The 16,601-nt window shown below is 47.2% G+C and overlaps 1 protein-coding gene across 2 annotated transcripts in view; it reads right to left on the bottom strand.

Annotated features, from left to right (window-relative positions):
• Positions 1–16,601, bottom strand: part of LOC127000013 (tubulin alpha-1A chain) — a 75,414-nt gene that overhangs the window by 777 nt on the left and 58,036 nt on the right. Inside the window, exons 1-7 of one of the 2 annotated variants that reach the window (XM_050863395.1) lie at positions 10,588–10,742; positions 3,165–3,387; positions 2,519–2,820; positions 2,019–2,218; positions 1,596–1,770; positions 841–993; positions 1–390 (exon numbers count right to left, since the gene is read on the bottom strand). The exon at positions 1–390 is cut by the window's left edge and continues 777 nt beyond it. In XM_050863395.1, coding sequence (XP_050719352.1) covers positions 91–390; positions 841–993; positions 1,596–1,770; positions 2,019–2,218; positions 2,519–2,820; positions 3,165–3,387; positions 10,588–10,590 — 1,356 coding nt within the window. In that variant the 5' untranslated portion in view covers positions 10,591–10,742 and the 3' untranslated portion in view covers positions 1–90. Of the gene's footprint in view, positions 391–840; positions 994–1,595; positions 1,771–2,018; positions 2,219–2,518; positions 2,821–3,164; positions 3,388–10,587; positions 10,743–16,601 lie in introns of those variants that run through there. The other variant, XM_050863396.1, reaches the window with a different exon arrangement.

The raw sequence follows: 16,601 nt of genomic DNA, 5'->3' as shown, positions 1-16,601 counted from the left end.
TTTCGATATCTTTTCTGAATCGTCTTCCTCTGCGCTCGCTTTGTTCACTTCATCCGCCTCGCCGTTACTGCTCCTAATACTGCTTGGTTCTTAATATTCCTCGCCTCCTTCCTCGTCCTCGGCGTCGGTCGAGTCCACGCCCACCTCCTCGTAGTCCTTCTCGAGGGCGGCGAGATCCTCACGCGCCTCGGAAAACTCGCCTTCCTCCATGCCCTCGCCGACGTACCAGTGGACGAAGGCGCGCTTTGCATACATCAAATCGAACTTGTGGTCCAGCCGCGCCCAGGCCTCAGCGATGGCGGTGGTGTTGGAGAGCATGCACACGGCCCGCGACACCTTGGCCAGGTCAGCGCCGGGCACCACCGTGGGAGGCTGGTAGTTGATGCCCACCTGCCGTACAATGAGCGGGTCTTTGAGGAGGCTATGGACACGAAATGACTGGTGCTTTCGATGCTAATTTTTCCTGATGTGCAACTTGGTAGTCTAAACTCACCGTTCTCATGTATTTTCTGTGTGCATGCAATATTCTTTTGAAAACTGAAAAAAAATCTTTCTATATGCATAGTCTATATGTGATGTAGCTGTTATGTATGGGGTTTTGTGTTAAATACATTTGTGTTCAGAATATATGTAAACTTATTCATGTTGAGACAAGGTGTCCTCTGCCATATTACTATAGTATACACTTATTTGTTAGTCAAATATATATATTTGAAAATTTATCTATATGTATAGCCTATATGTCATTATTTATCTATTCATATTATTGGGTCGTGTTGTGTGTGACCCAGCTAGAAGGAAGTACTACGGCACAACAAAGGTGTGGGGGTGGCTGCTCACCTTGAAGCCTGTGGGACACCAGTCGACGAACTGGATGGTCCTCTTGGTCTTGATGGAGGCGATGGCGGCGTTCACGTCCTTGGGCACCACATCGCCGCGGTACAGCATGCAGCAGGCCATGTACTTGCCGTGGCGCGGGTCACACTTCACCATCTGCAGACAACACACACACACACACATCTCAACATTGTACTAACCTGTGTTATTCAGTCTTCACTGTCTGCATCTAAAACACATGCCTTTAACATCTGCTACCCAGTTATTCGGCGCCTCGTGTTATTCAACCATCACCATCAACATTAAAAACACACACTGAATACCTAAAGTCAATCAGTTTTTGGTATTTCCTTTTATTATCTAAAGGAGCGGCGTCTTGCGAGCATTTCTTTGCATTATAAGATCTTAATTGGTCTTTCTCCTTACAACAAAGAAAAATGTGTGAATTTTTTTAAAACAAAATGTGGTCACTTGTACAACTACCGAACCACTACTTCCTGAACAACACGAGGGGTCGAGTAGCGTGAGACAGCGAAGTATTCGATGTGTTTTAGTAGACAGTGGATGCTGAATACCATAAGGCAATAGTCTTCTAACTATTCTGAATGCGACAAAGTTTGGATTCATACATGCAAGTTACCCTGACGACAACGCTATTGCCTATTGAGAACACTGTGTACAAAGTGTAGTTTATTCGTATGTTCGAGGTGGTGACCCACCAAACAGAGGCCAGTCAAAAGATCCCACCACTTTCTCACCTGGTTGGCGGGTTCGAAGCAGGCGTTGGTGATCTCGGCGACAGACAGCTGCTCATGGTAAGCCTTTTCGGCGGAAATGACGGGCGCGTAGGTGGCCAGAGGGAAGTGGATGCGAGGGTAAGGCACCAGGTTAGTTTGGAACTCGGTCAAGTCTACGTTGAGAGCCCCGTCAAACCTGGTGAAGGACGGAGGTGTGGGTAAGTGAAGGACGCTGGGTGAGTGAGTGAGTGAGTGTCAGTGTGAATCTTGAGTTAGTTAAGGAAAGGCGCTTTGGTGGAAGGAAGACGGCGTGAATAAAAGAAAAGCTGAGTAAGGAAAAGAAAAGAAAAAGAGGAGTAGATCAAACATTAGCACAGATTGGATCGAATCGACGTATAACATAAAGGTACACACACACACACACACACACACACACACACACACCTGAGAGAGGCAGTGATGGAGGACACGATCTGGCCAATGAGTCGGTTGAGGTTGGTGTAGGTGGGTCGCTCGATGTCCAGGTTCCTGCGGCAGATGTCGTAGATGGCCTCGTTGTCCACCATGAAGGCGCAGTCGGAGTGTTCCAGCGTGGTGTGGGTGGTCAGGATAGAGTTGTAGGGCTCCACCACTGCCGTTGACACCTGCATGATACAACACACCAGTCACGATGCATCATACAAAGGCCTACCAACCAATCCGTAAACACTATTCAAATTACATGGTACTTGTGTCAGGAGAACTGAGGAATAAAAATGATAGTGTAAGAATAAAGTTTGATAATCCAACTTTACTTATACGAAATTAAAACTATTCATACTTCATCTCATTTTTTAGGGTGGCGTTTTCCCCATTGTGAGTGTTAAACGGAAAGGTACATGTATCAGTCAATGTAATACCCGAAAGAGAGGATAACGCAGAAGCAAGGAACCATAAATACATACCTGCGGGGCGGGGTAGATGGAGAACTCGAGTTTGCTCTTCTTGCCGTAGTCCACAGACAACCTTTCCATGAGAAGTGAGGTGAAGCCAGACCCGGTGCCGCCGCCGAAGGAGTGGAAGATGAGGAAGCCCTGGAGGCCTGTGCACTGATCCGCGAGCTTCCTGATGCGGTCCAGAACGAGGTCGACGATCTCCTTTCCGATGGTGTAGTGGCCGCGCGCATAGTTGTTGGCGGCGTCCTCCTTGCCCGTGATGAGCTGCTCAGGATGGAACAGCTGGCGGTACGTGCCCGTCCTCACCTCGTCTGTGTCGCAAGGGTTAATTGTCATAAGGGATGTTAGAGGCGCGACATGGTTTCCTACAAGTTATGAATGATGACTCTTGATATCTATATTTTGTCCGGTCCATTCGAGTTAACAGGATTCGGTCAACCCTTGCCTCATCTGACACGGGACATGTAATGGAAGTACCGAGTCATCTGTTTTTCTAAAAGCTGTATAATGTTCCTGGCACTTTTTTTTTTACAAACAGGCTTATACATATATTTTTTTTTAAATATTAAGAAACGCATCCCTCTACTAGTTGACATTTGTGAGAAGTAACTGAAAAACAGTATAAAAAAAAAATGTTAATAAACTGCAAACTCACCGACCACCGTGGGCTCGAGATCGACGAAGACGGCGCGCGGCACGTGCTTGCCGGCGCCCGTCTCGCTGAAGAAAGTGTTGAAGGAGTCGTCGCCGCCGCCGATGGTCTTGTCTGAAGGCATGGAGCCATCGGGCTGGATGCCGTGTTCGAGGCAGTACAGCTCCCAGCACGCATTGCCGATCTGCACGCCCGCCTGCCCGATGTGCACGCTGATACACTCACGCTGGGGGCGGAAAGAGAGGGAGGGACTTGTATTAATGTTCTGCTGTGGGTAGTGAAGGACGTAAACTGCTAACGGTGTACGACTATGGCCAAGCATATAACCAGTTCAGTTTAATGCAGTTTGGAGGGACTGCCTTTCCAACTGCCCCGATCGGTCTTGGTTGTGCTCTCTTCTTAAGTAAAAGATACACTAAACCAGTTCTACAGTGATGATGGTCTGAATAATAATAAATAAAAGTTTATATTATCACCCCGTGCGTGTGGACAATCAAGAATCTAAGCCATGCACATAAATCCTTTCTTTCTTATGTTCATTTATTCTGGGTAGTGTCGGGGAGCATAATGAGTGCGTGACTGAACCGACGGTGTGTGTGTGTGTGTGTGTGTGTGAATTGTCTGGCGCTGCGGCTACTTAAAAGACCCCCCCCACCCCCCCCACTCCACACACACACACACACACACACACACACACACACACACACACACACACAATCCCTTTAAACCATCCAAGGCACTTTAAACCAACCCACTAACACAAAATCTTGCCATAACCGGAAAACTTCACAGAATATCACGTATAACTGACCCAAAACTCCGATTAACCTGGCCATTTCGAGAACAGTTTCGCCGGAGAATGGTTACAGCGGAGGGTAATTCTTTCATAAAACAGCAACAACGATCAGGTAAGTGGGCAGGTGAGAAAGATACGACTGGCAATATACCCGTGTGTTTCAGTGATGCAATGGACACTTAGGGAAGGAGGGAGGGAGGGGACACAAGGGTAGGAGGGATGAGGAGGACAAGGGAAGGTACACAAGAGGATAAGACAAAGAGAAGAAGAAACGACAAGACTGAGCGAAGGTAAGGAGGACAGAGGGAGGTATAGTGAGGAAGCTATACAGAAGGATATGGGCGGTGTGGAATAAATGAGAGGTTGAAAAAAAAAATGAATTGAGGGAACGGAACACGGTTAAGGGAATATATGAATAAGGGTATAAATAAGAGGCATGACTAAAGGAAAGGAAAAAAAGACAGAACGGGATAACATAGAGAGAAATGAAAGGAATATGAACGATGTAGAGAAAGGAAAGGGAAGACAGAGAGGAAGGAAGGAGAGAACATGGAAAGTTAGAGACAGGTGACATGTAAGAGAGTATGGATATGAGGGAGAAAAAGTGACCGAAAGAAAGATGAAATAAGAGAGAGGAAAAGAAGAAAGCTGATGGAGAGACGGGGAGGAGATGGAGGAGGGAGAGGTGAGGGAGGGAGTTATGTGAAGTGGCAGGTGTGAATGAGATACTGATATTGCTTTGCCTGTATGATCGATGTGGATGTTAATGTGTGGGAGGTGTAAGAGGAAGAGGAAGGAGAGAAGGAAGGAAAGGAGGGAAGAAAGATGAAGTGAAAGGGTGAAGGAAGCATGGGAAGAAAGAAACAGGAAGAGGGAACAGAACAGATTGCAGGATAACAAAGTAGAGGGGAAGAAAGGCGAGAAAAAAAAAAAAAAAAAAAAAAAGGAAAATCGGGAAAGGTAGATTGAAGAAGAAATGGACAGGAGGCAGCAATCAAGAAGGAAATGGTAGCAAAGAAAAGGGGAATGTCTGAAGGGAGGGATAAAGGAAGGACGGAGAGGTAGTAATTGAGAAAGAAAGGGAAGTTTAAGAGAGAGGATAAATAGGGAATAGAAAAGAACGGAAATAAGAGAAAATGGAAAAGGATTAAAATAAGAAGTAGAACCAGAGAAAAATATAAGAAGAATGAAAAAGAACTATGAGAAAAAAAAAGAAAAAAAAGGAAGTTGGAGGGAAAACGGAAGGGAGGGAGAGGAAGTGAGAGAAAAAAGGGAAGCAGTAGAGGGAAGAGGGAGGGTGAGAGAGGAAGTCAGAAAGAAAAAAAAAAAAGGGGGGGATATAGAGGACCGCGAGAAAAGCCAGTCATGAGGTGTCGGTGAATGTTTAAGGTTTCTGCTGATATTTCAACTTTTTTTTTTTTTTCAGGATAAAGGCTTTGTTTCGGCGCAGCTTAGGATGACTTGTTTTAATTGATTGGTTGACAGTGTGTGTGTGTGTGTGTGTGTGTGTGTGTGTGTGTGTGTGTGTGTGTGTGTGTGTGTGAGAGAGAGAGAGAGAGAGAGAGAGAAACCCAGAGAGCCATATAACCAGACACCCAGACAGACAGCCAACCGGAACACACACACACACACACACACACACACTAATAAATCAAATGGGACCCATCACGCACCAGCCCAGCCATGCCGTCGGGCCCCGCTGCTGAAACACTCGCATGACCCTGACGCCCATAGCCCTGCCGCAGCCCGCCGGTCAATAGAGCTCGTCGCGGCGCCGGTCTGCCCCGTCACTGATACCGCCATGAGGGAAGGGACGTCGAGGGTGGTGGAGTGGTAGTCACGTGCTCTTTAGGGATTGGTGAGGGATGTTTGGTTGGTGCCCTTTTTCCTGCTTTCTTCTTTTCTCTCCCTTTGTTTCTATTGTTCTCCTTTCTTTCCTACTCTTCTTTCTTTCCTATTTCCTTACTCTTTTCTTTATTCTTTTGCTTCTCATTTTACATTTTCTCTGCTTTGTTTCCTATTTTCCCTCTTCCTTCCTCTTTTTTTTTCCTTCTACTTCCCTCTATTTTTCTTTTCCTTTCCCATCCTTTTATGTCTTTCTTTCCTCTTACTCCCTTCCGTTTACGCTCTCCCTTTTCCCCTTCTCGTAACTTTAGCTCATTCCCTCTTTCTCTCATCCCTCTTTTCCACTCCTTTCTCCCCTCGTCCTTCCTCTCCATTTCCCCCTCTTTTAAAAACACCAAACATACCCACACATTAAACAGCGACGCAACAGAAGGAAAACACAAACAAATTACTGTGACCCTGAAAACTGCCTGCCTGCCTCTCTGCCCTCACCACCACAACCACCACCAAGCCGTCGCCATGGGAACAGAAGGGCAAACAAGTGCGTGAGTCATGCGTCAAGCTCTCGCGGTGTCCTCCCTGCCGGGTTACGCCACGCCTCACGCCATGCCACGCCACTCCCTGCCACGCCTTCTCCTGGTGCTAAGGGTGTGGCTGGCACTATTCCCCTCCTCCGAACACCCCCCTTCTCTCCCCCCGACATGCCAGAAGCCTCCTTGAGCACGTCAACACTACAGACCAACGAGTGACGAAGTTTATTATCATGTCACTCGTACCGCAGAGAGAGAGAGAGAGAGAGAGAGAGAGAGAGAGAGAGAGAGAGAGAGAGAGAGCAGCAACATAACGACAAAACAACAGACATCAAAGAGTCCGGGCAGCGTGTTAACTCCTCATTAGCGTGATTGAAGTGAAGGACGAGTGTGACTAAATACATCGTAAATACCCCCCCCCCCACACACACACACCTGATCCCTTTCCCTTCCTTTAGTTTCCCTTTTCCCCTTCTCCTCCCTTTACCAAGTCCAACTCTCGCTTCCCCTTTCCTTCCCTCTCCCTTTATTATCCTTAACCTACACTGCCTTGCCTTCCTCCCCCCCAGAAGTTTTATATGTTATTTTTTCCCCTGATGGTGTTTTTCATCCCTCACCGTGTACCATTTGCTGCTTATTCTGTTGGGTGGCACAGCTGAGGAGGCGGGAGGTGGGGGGAGAGGGGAAGGGTTTGTTTGACGCCCTGGATTATTTAACGATTCCGATCCTTTGTCGCCACATTGACCGGACTGGGTTCGATACCCTTGGCCTCGGTATGTTGAGCGCTACACTACTGCAGGGGGGTTATTGAACGCTGCATATAGAACTCCCTGACGTAACGAAAGGGTCTCTCTCTCTCTCTCTCTCTCTCTCTCTCTCTCTCTCTCTCTCTCTCTCTCTCTCTCTCTCTCTCTCTTCTACCTACCTCTATTTCTGTTCACATATGTAATTTAGCATTTTTACATCACGGCTTTAATAACATTCTTCGACAAAAGGGAAAGGTAATACATGCAAAATGTCATAAACTCTTAAATATTATATGCATTATGTGTCTTAATTACATCAAAGAGAAATTTAACATGTCGAAGTATCATCAAGTTCAACTGCACATACGTGTGGATTTTGCTGCCATTTGATACATGCAAAATAAAACTGTTGCGGAAAGAAAAACAACAACCCCGTCGCGTCCCGTTTCGTGTTGGTGCAGTGTTTAAACCTGTCCTTCGCTGCGCCAGGTGTTGCGTGTTGCCGGGCGGTGAGTGATGTTACCTGGCGGGGCACGCATACACCTAGGGGAGGGGTGGAGCGGGGGCGGTGGGGAGGCGAGGCGGCGTCCCTGACTGTCTGTTCTCTCTCTACGTGAAGGCCTAGTGCCGGGCTGCTTTCATAATGAGTGTCACTGCATGGGTTGGTCAATATATGTTTAGTCTCGGTTTGTCTTTGTTTCCCGTCACTCCCAGGTCGGCTATATGAAAGTGTCCTTCCTTCAGCAGCATGGGTAATGAGTGTTTTTTTTTTTTTTTCCGTAGAGGTGAGGCTATTTGCTTCTTATTTTTCCTGTCCCTTTCGTGACGGTAAATGATACCCCTGCCGTCCCTTGCATGACCTCACGTAACTCGTAAAAAGCAAGATAAAAGGTACCTCCAGCGCCGTACGTATTAAGAACCGAGGAATTATAAGGTGCAAAAAGACTGCCATGTGAAGAGAATAAAAACTGGATAAAAAAAAAAAAAAAAAAAACTATCCCTGCGCAAGGCTGAATAAGCTATAATACCAAAGCATTCTGTGATCCGTAATTTTGGGCTGATATCTAAACCATGCATTTGAACAAGCTTTAAAGTGTATGAGTGCCCACTAATCATCATGACGAAGGAAGACAGACAGATAATAATAGAAAAAAATATCAGTCACCAAACTTCACCGCAAACAAACACCTCGATAGATCTTTTTACCCTACGACGCGGTACAAATTTTGTCTATCGTGATAAACACTTGACTTGGTGGAAGATAGTTGAAGGCCATCAGCCCCTTACCGCCCTGACTCCCCTGGATGCCCCTCCCCCCCCTCTCTCTCTCTCTCTCTCTCTCTCTCTCTCTCTCTCTCTCTCTCTCTCGTCCCCTCCCCATGGCTACCTTCCCTTCCTCTCTCCTTCCCTCCCTCCCTTCCCCTTTCCGTCGCTTGTTGAATGAATGGGACTAAAAACGGATACGGGAGGGGGAAGAGTGAATGACTGTCCGTGTGTGTGTGTGTGTGTGTGGTTGGGTGAGTGTGGGTGGGTGCAGAATGTTACCAGAGAGAAGGGTACTGGGTGCTATCGAGTGTTGAAGGGTGGGGGAGGTGTGGGGTGAAGAGTGGGTGCTGGGGGTTGGGGGGTGGGGGGTCGCAGGGGGATCAATAAGAAGCAGGGTTAGCAGACCGAAGCCAGACGTTGCTAAGGCCAATCAACATCTTAATCTTCCAGCGACATTCCTTCTGCCTTCATCCTTCCTCTCTTCCCCTTTCCTTCGTAAGTTTTCATTGTGGCCCTTACCCTCCATACCCTCCATTTCCCGCCCTACAGAAGCCTCATTCTCCTTTCCTTCCCCCTATTATGTTTCCTTTTACATCATCTTTCCCCCTTCCCGTAATGTCCCGCGGTTCTTATTTCCCATTACCCTTCATTTCTTCCCTCAATCCCATTTCCTAATTTCTAAAGCAGCTCTCATCTCTCTTTTCCTCTTCCCCTTACAGTCCATTTGTCACGTTTCTCCTTTTCTCTTCCTTCCTTATGTTTTCCAGTAGCTCTTCCCGCCCCTTTATCACCCCCAGCTGTGCAATCTTCCTCCCTTTAGCCCTGCATCAGTCCCCCCTTTCCTATCTTCCCCTACCTTTTATTGCTCATAAGTCACCTTCTACCCTTCCCTTCCTTTTAAGGGGTTTGTCCGGTAGCGTTTTCCTTCCCTCCCCCTCCTCCCCCGTCGACCTACAGAAGCCCTATCTATCCCCGTTCTTTTCACTTTCCTACGGCCTTCTTCCACACTTTCTTTTCCTTCACCCTCTGAGTCATGCTGTGATTTTTTGACGTTCTGTCGCCTCACTCCCTGCCTTATTAATTTGTCAAGTGTGCTTCCATACCTTTCTGCTTTTCCCCTCTACCTCACTACATACCTCTTCTCACTCCAACACCTCCCCGCCGTGTCCTAAGCCTCCTTTCCCTTCCCTTTTCTTCCTGGCCACACAAAAGCTTTCCTCCCCCCTCCAGCGTCTCTAATAACCTCCTTTTCCACCCATCCATCTCGCCGGCGACGCCCCAGCCTCACTAAACTGATACATCGGTCATGTCCCAAAACTAGTTCAACATAAACTGTTTCCGTACAGTATATTTTTACGTATATACTCGTTATGCAGGTGATGTTCCAGTCCTTGTTAGCTGAGGCGCCGCAAAACACGGATCAATAGTAAAGCCTTGCAGACCCAAACGTCAGCGGCCCCGTCAGCCCTGCAGCCTGCCTCCCAAGCACGTGCCTCGCCGCGCCGGGCTGAGCGGTGGGTCTTCGCTCCTTGTAGCGCTATGGCCGGGTACGCTGTTGGTCCTAAATAAGGTGCCTTTCTTGCCAGGCAGTCGTTAGAAAAGTGAAAAGTGCCAAGTCCTCTGTTTACAGTGCAAGGGAGAAGTAGCATCGCTCATTATCCAGGATATCAATGTATCTGAAAGGCTTCAATTACTAATGGGGCAAAAAAAGTTAGGACTACGTAATTTCGTCCGATTACGTAAAAGTGTAATATAATGTGCTAATATGAGACTGCAGCTCTATCCAACAGTTTATCAGCTGCTTGAAAGAGCGACGCAGCCAGGCGCGTCCCCCGTGACTCCCACACACGAGCTGAAGGGGTCGGCGGGGGGTTGGGCATCCATGCACATGTGGCCCCGTGGTTATTAAAGTTAAATAACGTATGACTGTGGAAATGGCTCCATTAAAGCCTGAGATTAACTGAAGCTTATATAATTACTGAAACGAAGGTCTTAATACTGATGTAGCCAAGCTGGCCGCTCTCCTGTCACGTCAAGGGGCTGGGGGGGCGGCAACCCAACGCCGCAGTGAGTCACGCTGGCTGGCTCTGGAACGTTCGCTCCTGTTGGCGGTGCTCACGGTCCCGCGGGCCCCAAGCACCGTAGACCAGCAAACTTGGCACAATGTTCGGCAGGCTGAGGTACTGGTGGGGTGCTGAAACGCGTGCACACGAGCAAAGTAATACCGGGCAACGTCAACTCACCATTTTTGTGGCTGAGGAAAGCCTCACAGAGTGTGACGAGGGAACACGAGTGAGATTGCTGGCATTCCAGCCGCGCACGCCGCTTTATAAGCTCTGCTCCCCAGCACACCACGAAGAGGCGTGGCCTGCCCGCCTGCTGGAACGACCTGCGCACACGCCACGGCCAATAACCGCTGTCTTATTTCAAACTACCTCAACCAAACGGTCCACTCGGGAAACACGGTCGCGACACGCTATGCAGCCACAACCTGCAGTTATTGATCTGCCTTCGCTGGCTCACGGGCAATTCCTCGAGGCGTCAGCTTCCGGGAACTGTGATTTGTGTGCCTCAAGAACACACCCACCATGCAGACAGGCTGATAACGCCCTCCTGCTGGCAGGAAAACGGGAAGTGCCGAGATTACGTGAGGCGTGGCATGAGAACGGACCACGCCCAGCTCTGTAGGTGTGGTGGGGTCACTAGGGGTGTAAAGGCCGCGGCGGTTGAGGTGGAGGGGAGTGGCGGTCATGTAGATTGTAGAGGATGATAATGTGGAGGGTGGAAAAAGGGACTGATAGGCAGTATTACATATAAAAAAAAAAAGTTTTCACGGGTACCGGGAGATAGTTCACAATATAAATTAAAATTTATGCGGTGGCCCTTCACAACGAAGGAAATCATGAAAGTACCAACGAAAACTTCGTCATTATTTTGAAACAAGTTGCAATTGACACTGTGGGGGAAAACACAACTAACTGTCTTCAGAAACAAAACTACATATGCAGAAACACAGATATGGGAGTGCTATCAGCCAGAAACAAAAGCTACAAAAAACAATAAATATAAAAAAGCAGTAGACATTCATAAGTGCTGAGAATTAAGGAAGCGAAAATTTCAAATACTACTCGTGTCAAAACAGTGAAGAAATATACTATACTGGTAGAGGAAAAAAACAAATGGATGCCCGAAGAAAGCTAAACGCAAACTGACGTACAGCAACGACGAGTTAATGAGGGTTGAGATCTTAAAAAAATATCGCCCTGTCACCTTACAGTCAGTTACTCACAAATAATTCACAAAAATAATCACAAACAGAATTTCTTACATTAGATCTGACCAGCTCAGGGACCAAGCTGCCTTTCAAAGTGACCTCTCAACCATGCAGCGCTATTAAATGAGTACAGAAAACCTCTTTGTAAGGCTTTCATTAACTAGGAGAAGGCCTATGACTCCGTGGAGACTGTAAAGGTGGTAAGCGCAATTAGACTATGCAATTCGACAACAAGGTGTAGGAGTGACGCATGCGGTTCCACACAACGCGCACGGTGACAGCAGAGCGTGGCGGCGTCCTGCTCGTTGCCATGGAGACCGCCACGCTTCCACCATGAGCCATGTGGTAGGGACGTGACCGTTTCCTTATTGTCCTTCCCCTCCCAACCTCTCATAGCCCTTCCAGCCCCAGCCCCTGACACTAAAGCCTCCTCCAGACCGCCGTAACGACCGTCCATGGCAGTCTAAGGAGAAGGAATACCAACACGGAAGGAGAGAATAGGAGATTGATGAAGGCGGAACAGTGACAGAGATAAGGAGAGTGAGAAAAATGATAATAAAGGGAGAGGTAACAGCAATGCGGCGTGGAGAATAATGAGGGACATAGGGGAGGGGAAGATAACGAGGAAGGGATGAGGGATAATGAAAGAGGACGGAAGGAGACATAAAAGTAATGAGGATGGAATGAATAAAGGAATAAAGGAGGAAAGGAAAAAAAAGCTGCGAGGGAAGAGTGAAAAATGTTGAAGGAGAGAGGAAGGACAGTGGGGTAGAAATGAAGCATGATGAAGGGAGGAGGAGAGAAAGGAGGGACAGAGGGAGGAGGAATGAAAAATGGTGAAAGAAATGAAGGAAAGTCTGCAAGAGAATGAAAAGCTTAAACAAAAAGTTGGAGGATGGAAAGAAATAATACAATAAACAGGATGAGGAACAGTGAAAGATGAAGGAAGGAAGGAAAGATACTGACGGAGGAATATCGAAAAGGATAAAGAAAAAGATCATAGCGAAGGGGAAACAGGAAGGATCATAAAGAGGAAACATGTATAGAGGGAGGAACCATCGAAGAGAGAAAAAAAAGAGGCAGAAGAGAGGGGAAAAAAATGGAGAGAAGGAAATATTGAAGGAAATAAAATATGTTAGGGAAAGGACATGTGGAGGAAGAAGCATAAATAAAGAAGCAATACGGAGACGAAGAATATATGTGGTAGGGAGAATGTGGAAAGAAAGAAATCGATGGGTTGAAACATGATGAGGAAGGGAAATGAGGGAAAGAAGCACAGAGAAGAAGAATAGAGAAAGGATAACTGAATGAGGGAAAAAAAATAAAAAAATAAAAACTTCATTGTGGGGGAGGTGGTAGGTCAATTAAGGAGATAAGGGAAATAAGAAAGAAATTGAAGGGTGATCAGTGTGGACGGTAAACAACACCATAAGGGCAAGGAACACCATAGCCATAAAAGCAAGCATATAGAAGTTAGGAAGAATACTGTATCTAGTAAAATTATTAGACGAAAGAGGAATGAAATGCAAAATGGAGGGAAAGTGAGGGAAAAGGTGGAGCTTGTGAGGGAGAGAGGAACAAATATGATAGGAGTGAGTTTTGTGTGGGAGAGAAAAAAAGAAAGGAAGGCTGTGAGATGTGAATACTAAGTGGAAGGAAGAGGAAAATGAAAATAGGAAGAGAGGAAATACTGAGGGATATGAGGAAGTGAATAAGTGGGTGAAAAAAAAAACAATAGAAGGAAAAAGTAAGCATTGTAGGATAGAGTAAGATTTTTATGGGCGGAAAAAAAAAATAGAGTAATAATGAGGAATATGAAAAAGAATGAGTTAGTAGGTGAGAAAAAATAGCAGAAAAGGATAAATAGTGTAGGATAAGAAGCAAGACTAAGACGAGCACTCATGCCTTTCCTTCATACACTGGCGACATGCATGAGTCTCCTCCCATGAGCCTGCATGTCGTGATAACCTTGCCTAAAAATATCGCCGAATTCTTCAAAGTGGGAAAATTACAAAAAGAAAATTACGAGGAACATTAACTGGCCCTACACACACACACACACACACACACACACACACACACAGGAAGAGGGTGGAGCGGAGGGGGGGGGGGGCGGGCAGGGTCACGCCTTACCTGACTTCTATGCGTCATGCGGCAACACACACACACACACACACACACACACACACACACACACACACACACACACACACACACAGGTAGATAGACAGAGATACGTAGATAGAGAAACACCTCACGACCCAAACCCGTCCACCTCCACCCTGACATAACACCCCGACACGCTACACGCCAAGGCCTCGCTACACCTTCGCCTACCTGTGTGTGTGTGCCGTGCCCGTGTCAGGTAAGCCCACCGTGACTCGTGACGCCCACCTGTATGACCTTCACTTCACGCCGTATTCTCAAGCTTCCCGAAATACATTTGGGCAAGAGGTTTACTCGATTTTTCATTTCCTCTTACATGGGATTAGATTATGAATTATGAGGGAAGATTTCTTATGTAATGTTATGTGTATGAGGCGGCTGACAAAGGCGAGTATGAGGTAGAAATGTTCCCGAAGAGGTAGTGTTGCGTTATCTATTTTTTATCATACCCGAACCCTAAGTGAGTATTTGGAGGATTCAAGGAAGGGGGAAGGCATGAGTTAGTATGGGAAGTCAAGAATCATTTAGATATATGCGGGTTTTTTTTTAGTGTGTGTGTGTGTGTGTGTGTGTGTGTGTGTGTGTGTGTGTGTGTGTGTGTGTGTGTCAAAAAACATCATATTATAGGAAATTCAAGTTTAAATCCTGTAATGAGATAAACACACACACAGTCAGCAATAAGACTCGTGTTCCACCCTACCACCACCACCGCTATCCCCACCACTACCACCACCACCACCACCCAGCCTGCCCAGTCACCTCGTCGCCATGGAGGCCTGGATCTTCTTAAGTCCTTGTTGCAGTCAAGTGAGGGGAACAACCTTGTGGCCCTGCTCTGAGGTGCGAACGAGGAGGAGGAACACCTTAAAGGGAAGTCAGGACACCCACTAGAAAGCTTATCATTGTAGTCACTTCGAGGGACAGAATGAGGGGGAGGGATATTTGGGAGAAAGGCCGATGAGAGGAAGGAAACACTGTAAAAAAAATCTGTTGTTTTTACAGTACTTTTCCCGTAAACACCAACAGGAAATAACTGTAACCGAGAATACAGATCCGACTGTTATATGTGACATGCATTTTGCATGCGATGGCTTGATTTTCCTCCAGTCCCATTACTAATCCTTCCCCTATCCACCAGTCCTATTACCAATCCTTAGCCTATCCACCAGTCCCATTAATAATCCTTCCCCTATCCACTAGTCCCATTAACAATTCTTCCCCTCTCCACCAGTCCCTTTATCAACCCTTCCCCTATCCACCAGTCCCATTACCAACCCTTCCCCTATCCACCAGTCCCATTACCAAACCTTCCCCTATTCACCAGCTACATTACCAGCCCTTACCCTATCCACCAGTGTCATTACCAATCCTTCCCCTATCCTCTAGTCCGATTACCAATTCTTCCCCTCTTCACCAGTCCCATTACGAATCCTTCCCCTATCCACCAGTCCCATTACCAATCTTTCCCCTATCCATCATTCCCATTACCAACCCTTTCCCTATCCACCAGTCCCATTACCAACCCTTCCCCTATCCACCAGTCCCATTACTAATCCTTCCCCTATCCACCAGTCCCATTACCAACCCTTCCCCTATCCACTAGTCCCATTACTAATCCTTCCCCTATCCACCAGTCCCATTATCAACCCTTCACCTATCCACCAATCCCATTACCAATCCTTCCCCTATCCACCAGTCCCATTACCAACACTTCCCTTATCCACCAGTCCCATTACCAACCCTTCACCTATCCACCACTCACATTACCAATCCTTCCCCTATCCACCAGTCCCATTACCAACGCTTCCAATATCCACCAGTCCCATTACTAATCCTTCCCCTATCCACCAGTCCCATTACTAACCCTTCCCCTATCCACCAGTCCCATTATCAACCCTTCCCCTATCCACCAGTCCCATTACTAATCCTTCCCCTATCCACCAGTCCCATTACCAACCCTTCCCCTATCCACCAGTCCCATTACGAATCCTTGCCCTATCCACCAGTCCCATTACCAATCCTTCCCCTATCCACCAGTCCCATTACTAACCCTTCCCCTATCCACCAGTCCCATTACTAATTCTTCCCCTATCCACCAGTCCCATTACCAATCTTTCCCGTCTCCACCAGTCCCATTACCAATCCTTCCCCTATCCACCACTCCCATTACCCACCCTTCCCCTATCCACCAGTCCCATTACCAACCCTTCCCCTATCCACAAGTCCCAATACTAATCCTTCCCCTACCAACCAGTCCCATTACCAACCCTTCCCCTATCCACCAGTCCCATTACTAAACCTTCCCCTCTCCCCCAGTCCCATTACCAATTCTTTCCGAATCCACCAGTCCCAATACCAACCCTTCCCCGATCCACCAGTCCCTATACCAACCCTTCTCCTATCCACCAGTCCCATTACCAATCCTTCCTCTATCCACCACTCTCATTACCAACCCTTCCACTATCCACCAGTCCCATTACCAACACTTCCCCTATCCACCAGTTCTATTAATAATCCTTCCCCTATCCACCAGTCCCATTACCAACCCTTACCCTATCCACCAGTCCCATTACCAATCATTCCTCAATCCACCAGTCCCAATACCAACCCTTCCCCGATCCACCAGTCCCTATACAAACCCTTCCCCTATCCATCAGTCCATATTACCAACCTTTCCCCTATCAACCAGTCCCATTACCAATCCTTCCCCTATCCACCAGTCCCAATACCAATCCTTCCCCTCTCCACCAGTCCCATTACCAACCCTTCCCCTCTCCAGCAGTCCCAATACCATTCCTTCCCCTATCCACCTGTCCC

This window comes from Eriocheir sinensis, chromosome 17, assembly GCF_024679095.1.
Source record: "Eriocheir sinensis breed Jianghai 21 chromosome 17, ASM2467909v1, whole genome shotgun sequence".
Taxonomy (NCBI): Eukaryota; Metazoa; Arthropoda; class Malacostraca; order Decapoda; family Varunidae; genus Eriocheir; species Eriocheir sinensis.
Note: the sequence above shows the minus strand (reverse complement) of the source record. Positions and strands in the feature narration are given on the sequence as shown.